Source organism: Bradysia coprophila, unplaced genomic scaffold (genome assembly GCF_014529535.1).
Source record: "Bradysia coprophila strain Holo2 unplaced genomic scaffold, BU_Bcop_v1 contig_358, whole genome shotgun sequence".
In the NCBI taxonomy this organism is placed as follows: domain Eukaryota; kingdom Metazoa; phylum Arthropoda; class Insecta; order Diptera; family Sciaridae; genus Bradysia; species Bradysia coprophila.
In genome coordinates this window covers 6121633-6143330 of record NW_023503616.1, presented here as the reverse complement: position 1 = coordinate 6143330, position 21698 = coordinate 6121633, and the positions used below count along the sequence as shown (strand labels likewise).

Genomic DNA, 21698 nt, shown 5'->3' with positions numbered 1-21698 from the left:
CGATGGTGGAAGATGACAATGAACCAACTGATGAGCCTTTAATTTTTCTAGAAAAACAATCTGCAAATGGTCCTACATCGCGTGTGTTTTTGATTAGGATTTGCTTGTTCCTAATTTTTTCTTTTATGTTCGTTGTAAATTTTGTGAAAAATATATTCGCCGAGTTCAGTGCTATTTTAAAACAGAACAAGTTATTGAAATGTGAAAATTACAAACTCAAACTTGAACTGACCAATCTTGAAGATTCTCTCGCCAAAATCTATAATCCTGACCAAATTCATATGCTGCGCAAAAATCTAAAACATCCTAGAGTCTGGTCTGATGATACAATTTTAAAATCGCTAAAATATAAATTTGCATGTAAGAAAGGAGGCTACTCATTCATGAAGAATGAGGGTCATCCAATTCCATCCATGAGAGTTCTTCGTGACCGATTGCAAGGAATAAATTTCAGCCCTGGAGTTTTGGAGGACGTATTCGTTTTTCTAAAGGAAAAAGTGAATTCATTCACTGAATTTGAAAAGGAATGTCTTTTGGTGGTGGATGAGATTTCTATTGTCGAAGGTAAACCCCTCATGAGTTTGTGTTTCATTCTGTGTTTTGTATTTTGTCCCATATTTTGTGTTTAGTTGGTCCTCGTCCATTTTTTCTTGTTTCATGAAGTGGTTACACCTGTTACATGTACTGATTATTATCGTGTTTGTCTGGTGAGAAGTTAAATTTTCTATTCATTTCTTTCTGCATGTAATATGAGAAACGTATTCTTATTAGGAATGCAAAAAGTGATACCAACAACAATGCCATTCTAGCCACTCGTAAAGGAAAAACTGTTACAAATTTCATTACACATCCTTGCGATCCGAACCGAAAGTTTTGGATTTTTGCAGACGTTCCACATCTGTTGAAGAATATTGTTCAGAACATTCGCAACAATAAGACCGTGACATTTGACAAACACATCTGATATAGCGATCTTTTTAAGTAGCATCTTCGACGAAAAAGATGCACTGTGATACATGCCTGTCTTATTGTCGTGCGGTTCATGTTGATGAGTCCCTACCGTACACATCGCTGATGCGCCAGCCAAATTTCAAATATCACTGCCAAAACTATATTCACCATCTGACAAATGTCGTGTTTATGTATTTCTTACATATGGAAAAGGTGTTCAGATTGGTTCACCCTATTCTTTCTGGAAAAAAGAAAAATAATTTGGGCTATTTGATCCGAGATTACATTCTCGATAGCGGTTTTAAGTGTGCCATTCCAAACTGTCATTCACTACAGAAGACACTTACAACTCGGTTTGTTGAATTCCGTCTTAAAAATTCTGGAAAAGATAGATTAAAGAAAAGAAATTTCGATTTCAGCAGTCACACTATGAACTGATTTCACAATTTACTGTTAACACATTTTATGAAATTTAAAAAAAAAAATTAAAAAATGATTGGTTGAGCCACGTAAATTATGTTTTATTTTTAATTTCCACATTAATCTACATCAGTAATTTTCTCCGTTTTCATGTTTGGATGGATGGATAGAAATCATTCTAATACTTTCCTATTCTTAAAAGCATATCATTAAATGAAAAACTTCCGCTTTTGAATTGTTCACTTTCAAAATGGTCGCGCGCAAAAAAATATTGAATTTACGACAGTTCCACTTTGTCGCATTTTCTCATGTCGCATATTTGGGTCTCTGCCACTGTTACCCGCTTCATCGAGGCTGTTTAATATGTTCGATATGATTGCGTGCGCGATATCCATGTTATCTGGGAGCAATTTTCAATAAAATGTTGGGTGAAATTTTGACTGTATGCGAAAATTGGTTCAACGCTTAGTTCAATCGGGATTTTTTTTTGTACTTACATGAATGTAGGTCAGTAATAAGTCAACAAAGTGTAAGTGTATGGTTGATTGTTGGGTATATACATTCGATACTCAACGATGTTCTGTTATAACGGTTCAAGCCACACATATCTTCTGTCTCGTTTTTCCGTACAGCTGTCAAACTTGAAAATGAGACAAAAAGTGTATGTCGCCATTGTCGACATTGTCGCCTGCACGATAATACCATAACATCGCTGCCTTTGAAAAATCACTGACAGCCACTCACTGTAGTAAAAACGAATGACGAGACCCCGGAAAGACTATGAATAAAAGTTCATTTTCCAATTCGATAACTCGAATTTATTTCAATCACAAAACCACTTTTCATTCATAATTTCCTAAGCATGACCTCCTGTAGCTGCATGCAGATGTAGCGTGGAAAAATTGATCAAAGGAGATCCTTGCCGAATTAAATGCTGTAACTGCAGGTGATTGTACCATCTCGAGATGTTAATGTAATTTTCTTTTTCCGATGGTGAGAGCGTTGCCTGTCAATATACAGAATTGAAGGGGATATTTACGTTGCTTTAACGTTCCATTGATTCCACTTACCATTACTGGCTGTATAGCGAAAAAGATAGCCAAATCAGCCACAGTTAATTGTGTACTACCCGCAACATAAGACCGTGTACTGAGATGACCATTCAATTCCTTTAACATTGTTGCTGCCACATGTTTATTTTTCGCTGCCGGTGCCACGAACAGAAATGCATACTCAATCCATTGGTAGACTAAGCATTGTAGTTTGTCATCGGTGGAAATTGACTTGACACAATCGACGTTACTTTCACGAGCAATGGCATTTAAAATTGCTGTAAATCCGCTGAGATTCTCAGTTTTTGTTGATCGAGTGATGACCTGGAAATGATAAAGGTTATATTAACCACTCAATTAACAAACCGAACAACTTCGAATAATGGTCAATACTGCACCTTATCGCTGTTGTACGAAATCTTGCCAGCATTGACTTTTAAATATTTTGCAATTTTGTTTACACTTTCGATATCACACATTTTTGTAAGCTTTAATTCAGAAATTTGTATTTGTTTTCTTGGTTTGGTCTGTGTACCAGAGGTATGAGAGTTTTTGCAGATGACATTGGTGACATTCAGTAGTGGATGCGCGCGCATAAAGCACTGGTAGCGTTGACATTTTAGAGCGGTAAAATGAAATTGAAATATTACTCCTTATTGCAACGTTAGCGATTAATAGTACATTACTATGCAAGGGAAGTAAAGTGATATCTCGTATCCAGATGAGAAAAAGTATCCGAGGGCGGCAGCCCGAGGTACTTTTACTCATCGTGATACGAGATATCACTTTATTTTCCGTGTGTAGTACGACGTTTTACTATGCGAGTGATGTAAAGGTTATTGCCTATACATGTAATAGCCTTATTACATGCACCAGCATAGTAAAAAACATTTGTGGAAAGAAACAACGCACTTCAAGCAAAAGTGCTTCGAGTGACAGCTGCCAAATAGAGTACTATTTTGTATGAAAAAAGTTTACAGATTTTTTTACAGTGCCAAAATTTGTTTGGTACACTGTCCCGTTTCAGTATTCTTTTTAGAGTACCACTCATGCTTGAAGTGCGTTGATAGAAAACATGAGTGGTTCCGTGACCATCGTTAATTACCTGAATAAACTTCAGTGAATAGAGAGACAGAATTCGCATCATCCAGAAATCATTTCTCGAAGCATTCAAGCAATTTCTAACAGCACGGCAGAATTTTTTTTTTAAATAAAAAGTAAAGTAAACTCTGCCGTGCTAACAGAGAGTGTAGACCAATCTAATATGTTCTTCAAGATTCCTACTCTCCATTGAAATAATAGTCTAATATTTAAGGACCAAAATACGCTGAACGTTTACAACTTAGTTTTTAAAATGCAGACAGCATTTCTTTGGTTTGCTATAGAGGGAGCCTTTTTTCCTTTAAGTCTAAGAACCAAGGTTAACCCCGTTAACCCTCCATAAGCATTCCAAAAAAACGCTTTTAGAAGCGGGTATGTTGAAAACTAAATTGTAAGCGTTCGACGTATTTTGGTCCTTAAATTCTAGACTATAACCAACTAGCTCAAAGAACGGTTATATTTTTGTACATAGTTATCCAATAGCTCCCGCATTAGCTGCATGGGTTTTTAGCACTCAGCAAAGGCGAACCGACTTCTTTGAGACGAAAAGTTAAGTTTGGATATGCAGAATTATCAGTACTAAATTCAGTTTTTTGAGCTCTGTGTAATAAATGACAATGCAAACAGTTTAGTTTAGAGGAATTTAATACTGTCACAGCAAAACATTTTTCTTTTCTGATAAATTTCAATTTTATGTCTGAGTGAACTTACACATTTTAATTTAATCTTAATGAATACGTTCTGAATGCATGCATGACTTAAAAACGATATTGGAATGAAATGTATTACTTATCGATTACTTTACTCTTTTTAACATTCATAATATCAATTGCGAATTGTGACAATGGTGCTGGTGTGAATCTCGTTACGAGTTCGATAACGACACATACAGAATCTGTATTGCAGATAGAGCCTTTAAGCTTCAACTTCTAACGCAAAACCTAATTTATGCCCTCCAGCGTTGAAGTTTTTAGCATCGATCAACGTTGATAACGTAAGCGTAATGCGTTCGTGTAGTTTTTGCTGATAACCCAAGCCAATTAGGCTGTTGTTATGAATCTTTCCACGCAAAGTGATGTTCTCGTCCAAGTTATACTTTCCTGCGATACCAATTTTGGTAGTGTTGTTCCTTGCACTCCAAGACAATTGAATGCCAGTACTTAAACTCGGACTGACTTTGTGGAAAATGGATCCACTGTACTCTGTACCGTCACTCCTAAAAATGGGCAATTATCGCAATAAATTTGATGTACGCATTTTACAGTGCAATTCACTTACAAGTTGGTATGTACGACAAATTCTTTACCGACGTAGCCAATGGCACATTGGGTTCCAAACAATTTTGCCTTTTGACAATCAAATACATGTTGACTGCCGAACAACCATGCTCCGTAACCAACAACATTTGATACTGTGATCAATGGACCAGCCAAGTTAATGTTCATATCTGTGTCCGTTTTAAAATGATCATGGCTGAACGATGCCTTGACCTTTCCGTTCTTGTTTCCCGACTGGGGTGAAAATGATCCTTCGAAAATAAGCTTCAATCCTTGGATAAATTTGTCGGTATGTGTGATATCCGTGTATAACATGTTGTGCGTGGTCCATTTTTCGCTGATTGTCAAACCGTAATCATTAATTTTCGATTTCGTTTCTAACGAACCGAACACTTTGCCAGTGTCATTATTGGAATGTCCACCGGTAGAAAACTGGAGTCCCGATTCTGTTTTGAGCTTACAATCGAGCTTCCACAAACCGAAATTGTAGCCCTTGCTGAAAACATCACGGGCCTGTCTTCCCAAATCACTAAACGATGGTGGTGGTGCCATTTCAGAATTACGAGTCTTTTTTTACGTTGAAAACAAGACTTTTGCAGTAAACTTTGATAGACTTTGATTGTAATGCAAATGTATATTTACGTTATCACCAATTGCGCCAATCACGCGTACAAATTTAGTAAATAGAGGTAGTTACTTGTTTGGAATAATTCCTTTTCAAAATCGATCGTCAGAAAATGTGTAATTAGAAAATCGATTTTCTTTGACAACAACAATATTATATAATGTCCGTTTAGACTGTTTCCCCTTTCTACTTTCAATTTGCTCTAACCCCTGTAGCTTGACAGTTTCGAGTTGTTTATACTTCAACGTCACAAATCACTGATCGATGGCGCGAATGTTGAACAGATGTTTTGCATTTAAAAGTGCGTTTTTCCATCTTACTGTAAAAACGATTTTTGACAAGCCGAAAACAAACGAGAGCATCCACAGAGCCATAACCGATTTGTTGAAGATTTCCTCAACAATAAATTTTTCGTTATGCCTCTACTTTTTGACAGATGAAATAACCTTGGAACAGACCTATACTAACTTGAATTTGGGACTCGAAATTAACATCAATATGCCCTGTCAGAGCGGAAAAATTTGTTCCAGGTTCCAAGTTCCAGCTTCCCAACTGGTCAGTTATGAGGCCTAAATTACGTAACACCAAACAGTGTTGATAAAGTGCAACCTAGTATATTTCCTGAAGTGAAAGAGTCTTTGCTCTACCCGATGCATCATGTTCAATGCCGTTTGAACCGTCACACCGATGGCAAATTTAGCCTCAACTGTCAGACATTACGAAGGATTTTGCCTTTGTTTAAAATTAACTAACGTTGATGTGAAAATGCATCTGATGCAATTGGCTAAATAAATTCAAATTAAGTTATCGGTTACTTATCGCGCAATTATGTAAAATTAATAGAAACTTTGCAATGTGAACCATGATTTGGTTGCCATATTGAATCTGCTGTCAAACGTTTTCTTCTTCAATTCTTTCTGGCAGGTCTATACGTGCGTGTTTTTTGTGTTTTCTGCTTATTTTTCATATTTACTTCGTTACAACTGCCCTCCTGTAATTTTTAAAACAAATTACGTTCAAGTAGACGTTAAACAACAGCAAAACTAGAAAACCAAAAACGTGAGACGATCTTCAAGAAACTGATTCGACGTTTTATTCGTTCGGTCAATTGTTTTTTCAGATGGAAGAATACGATCCGGAATTCTTAACGTTCACTATAAAAGATGAACCAGAGGATAGTGAAGATGATTTCATTGGCTTCGAAGACAACAGCTCCTCATATGTCGATATGTACAAACAGTACATTCTGGTGGATAGTATCAAAGATGAGTTTCAGCAAAAGACCATAACTCCAGTACAGGCCCCGAAGCAGACGATTCGAAAAGTGCCGCAATTGAAAGTAACGAAAAGACCAGTGGTGGTGAAAAGGAATCTGAAGCCCGCCGCTGCTAATATAAAAGTTGAACGTCCCAAAGATGATCCCTTAGATGTAGCGCAACAAGAGGAGAATTTAAAATCGGGTGACAGTAAAACTCGTACCGATATTGAAATTACCGTGATGGGAAGTCTTACCGATAGTGGCATCAAACCAACATCCGTCTACATTTGCGATATTTGCGGCGCTAAATACACCAGAAAATCGAAATTACGCACACATATTCTGAATCACGTGGTCAGAGGACCGAATGAGTTACCACTGTGTGAATACTGCGGCGAAGTGTTTGATTCGGTTGATAGTTTCTTCTCACATTTCGAAAAAGTACACCACGCTAATCACGACGATGTGCTAATCACTTTTGATCAGGTGAAGCATGTGTTATGTTGCGAATACTGCGGCAATGCTTACGCTCATCCTGAAAGTTTGAACAAACATCGTGCCGTTCATGCCGGTAAACCAAAGCCCTACCAGTGTCAATTTTGTGACACTCACTTTGACCAGTACAGCAAACTGGTTACACATGCCTTAAAGCACAACGACATCAAAACTGATTTTCCGGTCGATCGTTATTGGCTGTGCGATTACGCAGGCTGCACGAAATCGTTGAAAAACATCACTTCGTTGAACTATCACAAAAAGAATGTGCATCAGAAGAAGTACATGTCACAGGTGAGCTGCCCGGTCATTCGTTTCAGTAAGACACATTTCTAATTCATTTCTTATCTTAGTGCAAGGAGTGCGATCAAGTATTTGAAAACAGTTGGTCATTGCACAATCATATGCAGGTGAAACATCTTGGGCCGTTCCCGTGCATCATTTGCGATCGAAATTGTCCAACGACCAAACTACTGAAACGTCATATGCTGACCCACACTAAAATTGAATCGGACCAACCAAATCAGTCACGCAGATTCGTCAATTATTGTAAATATTTGCAAATAGATCCGAACGGTACGTTTACGTGTAAGGAATGTAAGCAAAATTTTGACACAAGAAAGAGATTCAGGACGCATGTGGTCGAATCTCACGATAAGAGCAAAAATTTCTTCTGTCCACAATGCGATAAAGGATTTACATTGGCATGGCAATTGAACTCGCATGTTGAGAACACGGTAAGCAGTCAATGGGTAAAACATTGTTTGACTTAGCTTATCTACAAAATCATTCTTAACATTCCAGCACGTCAAAAAGTTCCAATGTACCATATGTGGAGTGTTCAAAAACAAACAATCGAAATTGCAGCAACACATGAAGTGAGCACCGCAGCAATTAATCTGCGAAATCAAATTGATTTTCAATTTGAATTTTTCAATTCCAGAATCCATCAATTCCCTTGTCACTGTTGTGACAAATCGTTTTCTCGGCAAATTTATTTGGAGAGTCACATCAAAAAGAGGCACATCAGCAAACTGATATGCGGCAACTTCGAGCAAAAAGTTTTGAATAAATGCGAGTACGTAGACAGCAACGGTGTTCGCAGGCCACAACCGACAAAAATTTATGTAATGCCTGGCCCATGTCCAGAAGGTTCCATTGCATCACAAACTCCGATTGTAAGTTGAATTCAGTATTTCGGCTAATTCAAATGTCCAATTCAAACGTACCATCCATTCGCAGAGAACTATCAACGTGAACATTAGCCAAGAACAACGTTTTGTCGAGCCAAAGATACGCAGACGGCATGATGTTTCGAGCGCTGCCGAACAGTACTCTTATGAAAACGTGAACGATCAACACAATTTGGAGAATTTGGCCGCAATTGCTTTTCTCGAATCAGAAATGTCGCAGGCTGCGAAGCTGTTAACCATGCCATTCATTAATAAATGATTGAAAATCCGCCACGGAAAGTTGAATTAAAGAAGAACCATCTTTGATAGAACACTAACGAAAAAGCCACTTTATTTCATCATTCCGGATTCGGAAACAATTTCAAATAATTGTTCAACTGCTTGTAATGAAGATCTTTGCCTGGCACCAGTTTACCTTCGCTCCTTGTTTTTTTCGTCTCACGCCTGGATAAAAAAGAGATTTTGATTAGATTCGAATGTCACAAATTGACTTGAATGTAATATTCTTCGCTATTACAACAAAAAACGCTCTTGGGACACTGGAGGTAAGGCGATGGTTTTTTTTTTTCATAAGTTTTCATCAAGTGAGCCTTGGACTTTGGGATAGACTTAGACTACACACATACGACTTGTTAAACAATGTTTAAACGAACCTCGTTGTCAAATATTCTCGGTTGGCTGCGCGCAGAGCCTCTGTCTCCTTTGCACACGCTTGATCATTGAATTCGTGCTCCCTTAGTTTGGCAAACAAAAAGGTCAACTCTTGGAGGCATGGGACCGGTTTCTGTCGATCGGATTTTCCACTGACATGATTACGAAGTTTCATCGGTAGGACAGCTTTGAATGGCACCTTGTTCACATTTTGCGGTGCTCTACCCTTTTTCGTCAACAGAGCAAAAAATAATCGCATTGTGGTCTGTGTCTATAGTCCGCCTTAAGTTTATAAATTAACTTGATTTCGCCTTCCCGAACTATTAAGACACTTTTTGAGATATTTTCGTTGATATTCTTCTTTGATTATTGTGAGTTAGGAGACCATCATATTATGTGCGTCAATGTCATTTTTATATAATACATATGGCATATGACAAGCCACAACCCAGCAAGTAAAAAAGTTCGATTTTTTAAATATTTTGCGCCAATATGTTGTAATATGTAAATCTGATTTTGGCATTGAAGAATTTCATGCAAGAAATTGAATCACCTGAGTAGTTAGAGGGTGACGAACATATACTCAGAAAGTTGGAAAGTAATTGTGCATTGAAATGGGAGGGACGCGTCTAAATTTATATTGCTTCTATCGAGTGATTTGTTCAAAAAACAATAAATTAACATAAAGGCCGCTCTTTTTGATGACCACGATCCAGAGACTATTTTGAGAAATTTATTTCTCAAAAATTTCTCACAATTCTCAAATTTCTCAAAAATTTCTTACATTTTTCAAATTTCTCAAATTTCTAAAAGAGTTTTTAAATTTCTCAAATTTCTCAAAAATTTCTCAAAATTTTCTCAAAATTTTCTCAAATATCTTAATAATCTAAAGGGAATTAAAAACTCAATCCAACCCAAAAAAAACGCGGAATATTCTAACCAATCAAGGTTCTACGCTATAGAGCGAAACATGTAGAATATTAAGAGTAAGATTGTAAGATATGCGAATTAATTATGCATAGAATCTCTTAAATTGAAAATCATCATCATTTATTAGAGAAAGCAAAACGGAAAATCGGAATGCGAAGAGATTCAATCTCTGAGATTGTCTGAACATAACCAAGTCCCGTTATAAACATTTAGCGCATTTGCGCCACTAAACTTGAAAATCTGTCGCTACTAGCGTTAGCGCTCACTAGAATGTCATTAAAGAAACAGTTTTCGCCGATCGCGAATCATTTTGCTAATGAAAAATAGAACTTTTCTCTGATCTACAACAATTGAACAAATCGTCATTTGGCAGACTAAAGAAAAAGATCATTTAAACCTTCAACATGTACGGACCTTTCAAGGGTTACTTGATTACTCTGTATTTTCTGATCCAAAAGTTTACAAACATGCAAAGCAGTTGTCATCGAATCTTAATTTAGCGAAACATTAGCTACCGCTGTTAGGATACCGCGGCCGCTACATTTTCATTAGCGAATAACTTTAACAACGGTTACATTTCTGACGAACTAGTTCGTTGAGAGCCAATACCCATGGCTGGCACCGCTCCTGAAAAGTTCGAGTGGCGATCGCGCTCATACTCTCATTTTGAAAGATGAAACCCTTATAACACACCCAAGAATTTATGTGGCGAAAATGTTTGCCCCCCACGGGAAGAAGTACAGTTGGCCGTCTGATGCTACAATGCATGAAGCCATAAATACAAATACAAATGAACAATACAGAGACTTTAACTCTTACATTAGGTCCTTGATGGAAATCATTTTGAATATAATACTGAGGAATTTAATTCTGTGCTGAAAAATATTTTTGGAAATTGGTTGCGATTTACTCAAATTATTGGGGAGTTGCGGGAGATGGCGAATGTGTTTCACGAAAACACGGAAAAAACGATCCTGAGGTTTACTCAAAAATATTCCGTCGAAGAAAAGCAATAAGTTTTCCTTGCCTTGAGTACTCGGTTAACCTTACGGTCAATGTTAGTATTAAATTCAGTGATAATCTGTGGCTTCCTTATTTTACGCCATTAAAAGAATACAAACTACAAACAGTAATCAATTTCTCAAATTTCTCAAAAATTTCTCAAATTTCTCAAGGATTTCTTAAATTTTCCAAATTTCTCAAATTTCTCAAAAATTTCTTAAAATTCTCAAAATTTCTCAAAAAATTTCTCAAAAATAGTCTCTGCCACGATCTTAGAGTAATCATGCCTAGAGAGGAAATTACGAACAGAATTACGTAAAATCTGTGGTCCCGACATGAAATACGTAATATTTGATAGTGTGAGTTTTTCCCTACTAATTTGGTGGGCAAATTAGCGCAAAAAATTTAAATGTGCCTGCTAGAAGGATTTTTAATTTTTTTTAAACAATTTGAGAACCTTTTACATACAGTTACCACCGATATCAACAAACACAGCGAAAGTAATAGAAATTGACCCGCGTTGTTTTATGCAGCAAATTAGTTGTGCAATTTTACATTACACAACGAAAAGAAATGTCTGAAAATTGCTTGCATCGAAAGATGAAACAAAACGATCTTGAAACGACACTACATTTTTTTGGCCAGCAAATAAAGTAACTTTCGTGTTACTTGCACGCACAAATTTTCTGAATATTTCGACTTTTACTTGCTAGCCGGAAAAAATTACCGAAAAAATGAGCAGGCATTTCCCTTGACTCCTTTACTTTGGCATCCCCTAATGAAGCACGTTTGCACCATATTTTATGTATAATAATAGGTAATTATTGCGAACGATTTGAAACAAGAATTTCAAAATAGTGGTACGCGTTTTGGAAAATACAAAACTTCAACTATCAAAATGTTCAACGTCTACATGTGTTAGTGAAAATCTCTACGTAAAATTGTACTTACACAAACTGATGTCGGTACCAAATTTTATCGTACGAAATACCTCTCTAGGTATGATTACTCTAAGGCCACGATCATTGTAATAAAATAAACAAGAACTTTCGAGATCTGTCTTCCTTTTGGATCTATATAAAAAAAATCTTTTAATTACGGTTTTACCGGAAAGATAAAATATCCACAACATTGGAGACTCGTACAACAAAATCACCTTGAATGTAGTTTTTTAAGACATAAGCCTTCGTTTAGCAAGAATTAAGACCCAGAGTTTTTCGAAATTTAGTAACAAACCCTCACTATTTCAGTGTCTACCGAAGGTTGAATCAATATTGCACCTAATTCCAATTCTAATTCAGTACGAAAGTGAGCCATGAGCTGCATATTCTTTTTAATTAAAACGTAAAATCCACTGGCTGGAAAAAGGCCTCCGGGCCTACATACAATGTAAAAAGCCTCAAAATTAAACAAATTTCATACAAAAACAAAAGGTCTTGGAATAGCCAGAATTTCTTAATTCACAGTATGACTTGGTAAAATCAAATAGTTCAAAGGGTGTGAAATAATGCGCGGCTCAGTCTCATGTAACATTAAGAAACGATACGAATAACGTAGCCACGGTGAATACTATTATGCGAAGGTAATCTAGTTGTAAGTTGCTCAGAACATAATGAACCGTTCCATAGCACTTCTCCTAGCATTATCATTCGTCATACGTTAAAAAGCCTTGTCAACAAAAAGCGAACACTTGCATGTGTTGTGTGTTTCAACTCTCACCAAGCATTACTTCTGTCGTAACGAAAGAAATGCAAAATCTATTCTGATACTATCAGCCTCCAAATGTTTCTATGTTAATGCTAAGAGACCAAGATCAGAAATCACCATTTACACATAAAAAATACTGCTGCTTCAATTATGTATATATTCATTTTTAATGCAGAAGTCAATTAACATAAGAAAAATTGTAATTTCAATTTACGAGTTCGACTCGTCTCTCTTGGCTCCCAACACAAGAAGCTTTTGCTTTGATCTTGAAATTAATAGAAAATAAAAATTTAAATCACCCAAATTATTTCAAAAATTACTTCAAAAATCGTTATACTAACCGTGGTGACAGTGATTGAACTCTACCAAAGTTTTCTTCATCATCTGGGAAAAGTTGTGTATCTGTTGTTAAGTAAAGCTTTCATTAATTTACCATCAAAAGGAAAAAATAATTGAACAAACGAACCATTAAAGTCCAACATATTGGGAGTAAACGGAGTAGTGTTTGAATGACGATAATTGGTCGATGGTTTTTCTTGAAACGAATGATTGTGAAACGATGTCGAATTCATTTCATGCGAATCTGTATCATCAACATACACTTTAGAGAAATGGCAATTTTATCGTTGATAAATCATTTACCATAATAACATCCTGAATTCATTTCGGAAGTTTCGAAAAGGGTTGGATACGGCTGATGAGGTATGGGATACATGGAAATATCCAATTCAGACTTGCTTTTAAGAATGTCTTGTTGATCATCACTTCTATTATGCATACGACGATATTCGCGGAAAATGTCTATCCGCCAAATACTATACAAAACTCCAATAAATATGACAACAATGGCTAACGAAATACCGGTCCATAGCAGTAGAATGTATGTGCCATCTGGAATGGTATACTCCTACACAAAGAAGGAAATCATTGTGTGTTCATTTATCTTTTATGTTGCTGTGATGATACTTACTTCAACTCCTAAAATTTCCAAAAAATCATCTCGACCGTATAGGTCCCACATAACGGATAAGCTGTTCGTACTTAATTCGTAGTCGAAACTGCTCACATCGTAATGAATGTCAGGATCATAGTCTAAGCTCCACAGAGCTATAGCGAATCGTAACTGCACACAATTCTCGTAGTTTGGCCAATTATCGGGACAGTCGTAGATATTGATTGTAACATTGTCTGGACTAAATAATTAAAAAAATAATTTTCAAAAGTACAGACAAAATTGAAGTGAAATACTGTGGCAATTGATAGTTCAGATTTTGATCGGTCACATATGTCGATGCTGAATCGGTTAGAACGTCTCTAAATTTTTCCCATGTCTCATTTGACCTACTACCTTTCGGTAAAGCCAATTGCAATTGGTAGAATTCTATATTTGATGGAGGTATAGTAATCGGTGCTTCTGTCGTGGTCGGCGGTAAGGTATCGTTGCCTGCAATTTAAGGGCTTGTTTTTTTTTATATTTCTTTTTTGTGGAATTTCAAATTACTGTACCGTATGGGGAATAAGTCAGAAGAAATCCCCGATACTCTCGAGTACCATGATAGCCAGACTTGAACCAAACGTATAAGCTGGTGCTGTGAATTATGTGAAAATCAATTCCGAACTGTTGTCCAGTTAATTCTTTTCCTTCTTCATCTGTAGCATCTTCGTCACCACCTCGGATGTTAAGACTGTCGTGCTCAAAAGGATTTAGGTCAAGGTAATGAACAAATACATGAACTCCCGTGCAGTTTGACAAAGTTACACTGTCAACAAAACAATAGTAAATTTCCAAATTAATTTCTTATACACAGACAAACCTCAAAGTACAATTTAGATTTTCGGCATATGGACCTGGGAATCCGGGAGATTTGTATACTTTCGCTAAAGGATTCTTTTTCATGTACTCTTCTAGATACAGTTCGAATGTTTCATTCCGGTATTTCTGATCGATATCAGCCTCTTCTACTTGCGGACATAATATATCAATTGGAGTAGTAGGCATTTCGGTGGTGGTTGTAGTATCAGGAACTGTTTCTTTTGCAGTAACTTCGCTGCTACTTATAGTCGTCTCATCAGTATTAGTTGTTTCGTCGGTGGCATTTGTAGTATTTTCAGTTACATCTGTAATCGTTGCATTAACTGGCTCTGTATTTCCTGTGGATAAGTACGGTGTAGTGGTTTCAGTATCGCCATCAACCGTTGTATTGTCAGTAGTTGCATTATATATGTCATTGTTATCAATATCTAGAGCAGTTGTAGCTAGAGTCAAGTCTTCTACCTCACTTGCATTGTGATCAGTCTCATTTCCTAAAGCTGATGTTGATACATCGGAAACTACTGCTGTAGTTGATGCTAGATCACTTCCATTCAATGCAAGTGTTATCTCTGAACTTTCAGTAGCAGACTCATCAACTTTTTCTTCGGTTTTCGTTTCGTTTGCCGATTCTGCAATCGTTTCTTGTTTCAAAAGCACTTCGTGTGAGTCTTCGCATTGTGCTCGAACTGAAATGGAAAGCACTTATACACAGACTGTGCAGTCGGATACGCAATTTGTACTAACCCACTAAGTGTAAAATCAACGCAAACAAGAAATTTTTTAACAACATTTCACATTGCCACAATTTAAGACTTTCTGGAACTTCTTCTGTGCACACAAACACTCTGAATAATGAAATGGGAAATGTATACCTTCTAGACCCAACAAAATTTATCAAAACTAATAAAATTTATTGTGGTGCGAATATAGGAAAAAGATTGTTATAAATATCTGTAACGATAAGATAACGTTTTCCAAAAACGCAAATGTGTGGGTCTTGTTGTCGGTAGTATATCTAAGATATAACGAAACTCATAATACGTCATAGATGATTGCTATACCGGAGATGACACCGATTGTGAGTACGGGACCGGATAGGAACTTACAGTCAATACAAAATTATCCCAGTCGAGTGACTGATCAATACGTTGTATTGTCTTACGTGTTTTTAGTTTCGAAAACTGTTGTCACTTTTAAATGAGCCACTGCTAACCAACCTATAACCTACATAACTTCGACACTTCCAGTTTGTGAAGAGGTAGAATCATCAACCTTTACTAGTCGAATTGTGAACTATATTTAGGTTAATAATATTTAGTAGTTGAGCTACGATGCACGGTGCGGTTCAAAAAAATATAGTCCCGAGACCAGTTCCATGGTATTGCCCTTAGATGTTTTGTTAGCGATTGGTCGATCTAGGTCTACATTTTTTGTCATCAAGAACGTGAAAACAGATAAGTATTTCATTTTGCATGACCCTAATTGACCGAGTACAGAGAGACTTCGATGCCAAGAATGACATGTGGTTGGTAAAGTCCTTTGAAAATTTTGAAAATTCAACTTTCAGCTTTCAGCTGACTAAGTGACGGAGAGAACTATCAGGCTGGAGCCTAATAAAATAGGTCTTTGCAACCTTAGGACATCCAAAACTAAGCAGTTAGTTTGGGAAGGTCCCATATATGGCAAATGTCTAACCCAACCCAAAGCCAGTACAATGGGTCCAAACGGAGGCCCCCATGCGTGCTCTACGCTAGTAGAGCAGCTTATTTTAATAAAAAAAGTGATGAAGAGCAGCAATTATTACATGGTAGATCTTAGAATTTGTCCCTCCACCAATTCCATTATCAACCGAAACTTCTCAAAAACGGCACAGCCGATCCGGAAACTGAATGTTGTTTTGAGCAGTACTCGTGTTCCTGAACATGATTATGAACAAAAAAAAAAAAAAAAAAAACAGTCAGAGGTGGTTGCGACTTTATTTAAACTTTTTTCAACCGCACCGTGGTTAGTTTACTTATTTTTTAGCTTATCTATAAATATGAAAATTACGCATTTAGTACAGCCGTTTAGTTGATGATATAATATTATAGTCTTGATGATTTGGTATTAAATTTCTAATTGTGTGCTTAACGACCACAGACAAACACTCAGCACTCAGGTTGTTTGCTCGAAAAAGCAAAAAAGGAAAGAAATGAGAGTCAATAATAACAGTTTGCAGATATACAAATAAAAATTGGATCGAAGTTTTACATCTCTCTTTTAAACCAAGATTCATTTAATGCTGATACCTCTTACCCATGGAAAAAAACATTCTTTTCGACTGGCGGCAATAATGAACATTTTTACAATCGTAAATTTTAATATTTTACCCGAAAAAAACACTACTTAAAAGTGTAATCAAGAATAATTATGGGTTGCTCGAAAAAAGATTTTACCTTTCATTACACTTTAATTATTAAGGTACTGCAACTATTTGAACCATAATCGTTACATATGTAGAAATTAAATTCAATTTCGTTCAATTCAATTTTATAACACTCATTTTGGTCCCTCAAAACTAGTATCCAAATGAAATTTAAAAAAAGTGATTAACTGAATGGGGTCCGGTAATTCGGTACTTTGGCACTGAATCAGCGAATTCTTTTTTATTATCCATAATTGATGATTCCGCCAGGCCGTATTATTACAGGCACTAATGAATTATGTGTATTTGCCTGAGATACACCATGCTACACGGTTAGTTTAAATGTTTTGAAACATATTTTTTGTTATGTTTCACAATCATTTTCTTTCAGTTCCTCGGTTGGTGATTATCATAAATTCATGACTATACCCTAATAATGTAAGTACACATTCTTGGCGTTCTTGAAATAAACAATAATTTACGACGAAAATTGCATCTAAAAATGTAAAAGGGAATGTTGGATTGCGAATGAACGATATTCAAAAAACAGCTATGCTCGTAAAGTATGGCGAAATAATTCATGGTCGTAATCACGCCATATACGTAACATGATGGTGTATTAATCCCTTTGTCTGGAGCAAACAACTTGTATAATATTATGAATATCGTCATGGAAAATGAACGTTACCACTTTTCGAGTAAAAATACTTAAAAAAAACACTTTTAACATGATAGCTTCCCAAGTAGCTTTTTGACATACAATTGCAATCTCATGAATGTTGCTATAATGAAACCTAAACGGATGGCGAACTATGGGAGTATCGTTACGAGTATTTAGAAAACATAATTTCAACATAGTAAAATATTTATGTAAATTGTCGACCGTCTCTTTAGACCACATTACGAGTAAGCAAACGAAACGAAAATCCTTATTTACAAGAATTCCACATTTTAATGTTGTAAATTCAATATGTTACTCGTGTATTTTGGATTAACTCTCCGCTCTCCGACTAACATTCTAAAAGTTAATGTGTCGTTAGTTTTGCGCGACATCGTTGCGAACATAGAATTTCTTGTACAAGATGCAGGTAACTCTTTAAATTGGATTAAAAAATTGAATTTAATTAAATATTTTACATGAATTAAATGTAAATTGAATTAAAATAATGTGTTATGTCTTCGGACTGCTTCTCTATAGAGTTGTTTTAGATGTTTTAAGCGAAATGTCTGATTTAGTATTAGAAACGCAATTTGTTTTCTAACTCTGAAATACTTTAATTATTATGGGAATGTCTTCAGATTATTTAAAAAATAATTTATTAAATATTATCAATCGATGTTAGGTGGGTGTTACAAGAGTATAGTAAATTTGAGAGATGACTGTAGGGCGTTTTATGTTCTCTCGATGTTCACTAGTCCTTCATATCATTGTTTCTCGGTATAATTCGTCTTAAAAACCATTGCATCGACATTGCTGCCCAAAATTTACCAATCGATCAAAAACAAATACCACAAATATTCATAAATAATATTTTAAAATTTAATTAAGTTGTCGCTCCATCCGAATCGAATTCAGGTCATATATCTATTTGAATAACCATTTTAATAGAAACATTTGTATATGATTGATCATTTCATTAGGTTGGCTTGACATTTTTTATATATTATTTATACAACACCGCCAGATATATACTAGTTAGATGGGTGAGTCAGTTATATATATCCAAATGTTACCGTTGCGTACTGATTTTTAACATATAAATTAGTTCGACAGACATGTACATTTGTAAATCGAGTGAACTGAAACTATTTACAATAATTTTCGTGCGCTACAACAATTTTGCATAAATTTAGAAGCAAACCCTTTTCGTCACTGATTTGGTAGTGCCACAATATTCACTTTGTGTATGTAAGCACTCATTTGATAAAATTGTAAATTTTCTTTCGGTATAAATCTTGTTCTTATAACTCATGTCTAAATGGGCGTTACGTGCACACGATGTGTTGTCAGCCTCAGCTTCACCTTAAGTCGACAATTTTCATATCTGTTGCGCAAAAATTCAACTTTTCAGTCACTTGATGGGATAGTAGAGTGACACGAAACATGAATTTTCAAGTTGATTTTGCCATAAATTTTTGAACAAAGCTTTAGAACATACTGTTGTGTTTGAAAACAGGAAAACAGATGAAACTGAACGTAGAGTAAAACACATGTCCGCGCGATGTCCGTTGCTTTATGAGTCATGTCATATAAGCATCTTAGGAGGAAATATGTGAATTACCAAAGTTTCCTGTACAGAGAGTACCTGACGAAGATCCAGAAAAATTTGAAATCTGTCCCGTCGTCATTTTTCTCGTTTGTGAAAATGAAATCTAAGCTGGCTAACGTTCCTTCGACGCTTTCGTTTAACAACAGAACGGATACGAGTTTAAATGAAATATGTGAAATGTTCACCGATTTTTTCGATGACGTGTACAAAGTCGACGGTAATGCAAGTAGTGACTCGTGGTTGGATAGAGTGAGGACGGTTGTGAACATTGGGTCTGTCGCGGTTACTAGAGAACAAGTGTACAATTGTTTGTGAAAGCTAAAGTTGAAGAAGTCCACTGGGCCTGACATGATTTCACCGATTGTGCTGAGAAAGTGTGCGCCGACACTAGCATCACCGTTGCATATATATATTAACAAGTCGCTTTCGGCTGGAGTTTTTCCATCGATTTGGAAAGAATCGTACATCAACAACAAATCGGGCTCTCGTAAGAATGCTACTAACTACAGAGGCGTAGCCATACTGCCATCAATAGCAAAAGTATTTGAATCTATCGTGTGCAAATTACTGACGGAAGAAGTACGGAACTATATCAGTGAATTTCAGCATGGTTTCATTAGCGGCAGATCGACCAGTCCTAACCTGATGATATTTGCCAATTATGCTCGGAATGTCTTGGAATCCGGTTTCCAGGTGGACTGTATTTACACTGACTTCAGTAAGGCTTTCGACCGTGTGCAGCATGAAGTGTTGATTACAAAGCTCTCCAAGATAGGAATCCATTCATCATTGTTGAACTGGCTATCATCATATCTGACAGGTCGAACGCAACGAGTGAAAATACGAGGATGTTTCTCCAGACGAATACATGTAAGGTCGGGAGTTCCACAGGGTAGCCACCTCGGCCCTCTGCTGTTCTTGCTTTTCATAAACGACGTGGTCAAAGTGTTCAAATTCAGTCGATGCCTCCTTTTTGCGGACGATTTGAAGATTTTCATGAAAGTGTGTAACAGACTCGATGCGTCACGACTTCAAATGGACTTGAATCGACTTGTTCACTGGTGCAAGATCAATCGGCTATACTTAAATGTCAAGAAATGCTTCAACGTAACCTACCACAGGAATAAGTCACCAATCTTGATGGATTACTTAGTTGATGGTAATATGCTTGAGCGGAAATTGAAAATGAAGGATTTAGGCGTGATATTCGATACGAAAGTATCATTCAACGATCACATCGACTACATCACGGCGAGAGCTTATTCAATCTTGGGATTTATTAAAAGGAATTGTTGAGAAATGAACGATGTCTATGCCCTCAAAAGTGTTTACTGCTGCTATGTTCGGTCTATTCTGGAGTACGCAAGTGTTGTTTGGAATCCGAACTACGACGTCCACAACAAGAGGATTGAATCTGTTCAAAAACAGTTTCTATTGTTTGCACTAAGAAAACTTGGTTGGAACAGGCGGTCGAACTTTCCATCGTATAGTTCGAGATGCAAGCTGATCGAGCTGGAATCTCTCCGATCACGACGACTGAAAGCATCTGCACTTTTCGCCTTTGACTTGTTGACGAAAAAGATAGAGGCTCCGCAATTGCGCTCATTACTAATGCTCAACGAACAACGGAGGGTGCTACGGAACAATAGGATTTTTCGATTAGCAAAACACAGGACGTTGTATGGGAACTACGAACCGGTGAACAACATGTGCAGAGTGTTCAATTCGATTCAACACCTTTATGAGCCCGGTATGTCGCGTACAAAGTTTAAAACGAATTTGAAGGACGCGCATGCTAATGAAGTAATGACACATTTCCCGTAGAGGAAGTGAGTAAACTGCACTTTTCTGACCCCTGTTTCGATTTTGATGGCTATACTGCCTACATTTTGGCGAAATTAATTTTTTTCAATTAGGATTGCAAAAAAATGTGTCTCTGGCGAGACATTCCGTATAACATTTTTTTGAGTAGAATAATGTAGAAACTTCTATCCCCCAATTTCCTTTCCTTTTCCAGTTTTGAGTTAAATTAAAAGGAAAATCAAACTTTGACTGGTGCTGTCCTTTATTATTCTATCATTCAAGACTCTTAGCTTCAGTGCATTCAAATATTTGTCAGTAATGATACAGAAAAATTTATTTGAGAAATGACAACAATGAAGCTTCTTGTGTGATTTTTTTTTATCCAAAGTCAATAATTACATAGGAAGCATTTTCACCATTTCTGCCATGGCATTTTTTGACGCAAAAATGCGAGGTAAATTTCACAGCCGTTAAGAAAATTACATTTTAACTCGCGTTATATTATCATTTTCATATCCAACTCAGACTGTATGGCCTAAACTGCGACAAAGTAATTAAAAAGATCTATAGAAATGTGACCATTCAATGCACTTTCGTTAATTAAAATAAACGAAAGTTGTAATTAAAATTAATTTAATAATAGATGGATTGTATACGTAATTACCGGCTATATCTGCTAAATGTAATTATATGCCATTTTACACATCAATTAAGAAAAATCGCATTTTCAAGTTCATTCGGAAAAA

The 21698-nt window shown here is 36.3% G+C and overlaps 5 protein-coding genes across 6 annotated transcripts; 1 reads left to right on the top strand and 4 right to left on the bottom strand.

The window, feature by feature from the left end:
- Positions 1-2166: 2166 nt before the first annotated feature.
- On the bottom strand, positions 2167-2997 carry LOC119081540 (eukaryotic translation elongation factor 1 epsilon-1). The gene is made up of 3 exons (XM_037190544.1): positions 2822-2997; positions 2442-2747; positions 2167-2377 (listed from the first exon to the last, which is right to left on the bottom strand). The coding sequence occupies exons 1-3, from the start codon at positions 2900-2902 to the stop codon at positions 2228-2230; spliced, it is 537 nt and encodes a 178-aa protein (XP_037046439.1). The 5' UTR covers positions 2903-2997; the 3' UTR covers positions 2167-2227.
- A 1154-nt stretch (positions 2998-4151) lies between these two features.
- Positions 4152-5622, bottom strand: LOC119081539 (voltage-dependent anion-selective channel-like). The gene is made up of 3 exons (XM_037190543.1): positions 5444-5622; positions 4803-5368; positions 4152-4740 (listed from the first exon to the last, which is right to left on the bottom strand). Exons 2-3 carry the CDS (start codon positions 5351-5353, stop codon positions 4440-4442), a joined length of 852 nt encoding a protein of 283 aa, XP_037046438.1. The 5' UTR covers positions 5354-5368; positions 5444-5622; the 3' UTR covers positions 4152-4439.
- A 698-nt stretch (positions 5623-6320) lies between these two features.
- Positions 6321-8689, top strand: LOC119081537 (zinc finger protein 43-like). 2 transcript variants are annotated; one of them, XM_037190539.1, is made up of 6 exons: positions 6321-6485; positions 6547-7473; positions 7533-7916; positions 7984-8057; positions 8123-8357; positions 8422-8689. In XM_037190539.1, the coding sequence occupies exons 2-6, from the start codon at positions 6547-6549 to the stop codon at positions 8629-8631; spliced, it is 1830 nt and encodes a 609-aa protein (XP_037046434.1). In that variant the 5' UTR covers positions 6321-6485; the 3' UTR covers positions 8632-8689. The 2 variants fall into 2 exon arrangements, with proteins under 2 accessions (XP_037046434.1, XP_037046436.1); XM_037190541.1 differs by having other exon boundaries at positions 6352-6419.
- LOC119081538 (coiled-coil-helix-coiled-coil-helix domain-containing protein 1) lies at positions 8674-9421 on the bottom strand. Its single transcript, XM_037190542.1, has 2 exons — positions 9026-9421; positions 8674-8816 (listed from the first exon to the last, which is right to left on the bottom strand). The coding sequence occupies exons 1-2, from the start codon at positions 9280-9282 to the stop codon at positions 8711-8713; spliced, it is 363 nt and encodes a 120-aa protein (XP_037046437.1). The 5' UTR covers positions 9283-9421; the 3' UTR covers positions 8674-8710.
- A 3381-nt stretch (positions 9422-12802) lies between these two features.
- Positions 12803-15390, bottom strand: LOC119081536. The gene is made up of 9 exons (XM_037190538.1): positions 15220-15390; positions 14477-15161; positions 14169-14422; positions 13911-14106; positions 13633-13855; positions 13305-13569; positions 13129-13245; positions 13004-13064; positions 12803-12927 (listed from the first exon to the last, which is right to left on the bottom strand). The coding sequence occupies exons 1-9, from the start codon at positions 15263-15265 to the stop codon at positions 12873-12875; spliced, it is 1902 nt and encodes a 633-aa protein (XP_037046433.1). The 5' UTR covers positions 15266-15390; the 3' UTR covers positions 12803-12872.
- Positions 15391-21698: the final 6308 nt, after the last annotated feature.

Coding starts and splice junctions, on each gene's coding strand:
- LOC119081540 (XM_037190544.1), bottom strand. CDS start 2,902: ATGTGTGATATCGAAAGTGTAAACAAAATTGCAAAATATTTAAAAGTC. Junction 2,748..2,821: donor TTTCGTACAACAGCGATAAG/GTGCAGTATTGA, acceptor TATCATTTCCAG/GTCATCACTCGATCAACAAA. Junction 2,378..2,441: donor TCGCTATACAGCCAGTAATG/GTAAGTGGAATC, acceptor GTATATTGACAG/GCAACGCTCTCACCATCGGA.
- LOC119081539 (XM_037190543.1), bottom strand. CDS start 5,353: ATGGCACCACCACCATCGTTTAGTGATTTGGGAAGACAGGCCCGTGAT. Junction 4,741..4,802: donor TTTGTCGTACATACCAACTT/GTAAGTGAATTG, acceptor GCCCATTTTTAG/GAGTGACGGTACAGAGTACA.
- LOC119081537 (XM_037190539.1), top strand. CDS start 6,547: ATGGAAGAATACGATCCGGAATTCTTAACGTTCACTATAAAAGATGAA. Junction 7,474..7,532: donor AGAAGAAGTACATGTCACAG/GTGAGCTGCCCG, acceptor TTCTTATCTTAG/TGCAAGGAGTGCGATCAAGT. Junction 8,358..8,421: donor TTGCATCACAAACTCCGATT/GTAAGTTGAATT, acceptor ATCCATTCGCAG/AGAACTATCAACGTGAACAT.
- LOC119081538 (XM_037190542.1), bottom strand. CDS start 9,282: ATGCGATTATTTTTTGCTCTGTTGACGAAAAAGGGTAGAGCACCGCAA. Junction 8,817..9,025: donor CGAGAATATTTGACAACGAG/GTTCGTTTAAAC, acceptor TTTTTTATCCAG/GCGTGAGACGAAAAAAACAA.
- LOC119081536 (XM_037190538.1), bottom strand. CDS start 15,265: ATGTTGTTAAAAAATTTCTTGTTTGCGTTGATTTTACACTTAGTGG. Junction 13,856..13,910: donor CTGAACTATCAATTGCCACA/GTATTTCACTTC, acceptor TTAATTATTTAG/TCCAGACAATGTTACAATCA. Junction 12,928..13,003: donor GTTCAATCACTGTCACCACG/GTTAGTATAACG, acceptor ATTAATTTCAAG/ATCAAAGCAAAAGCTTCTTG.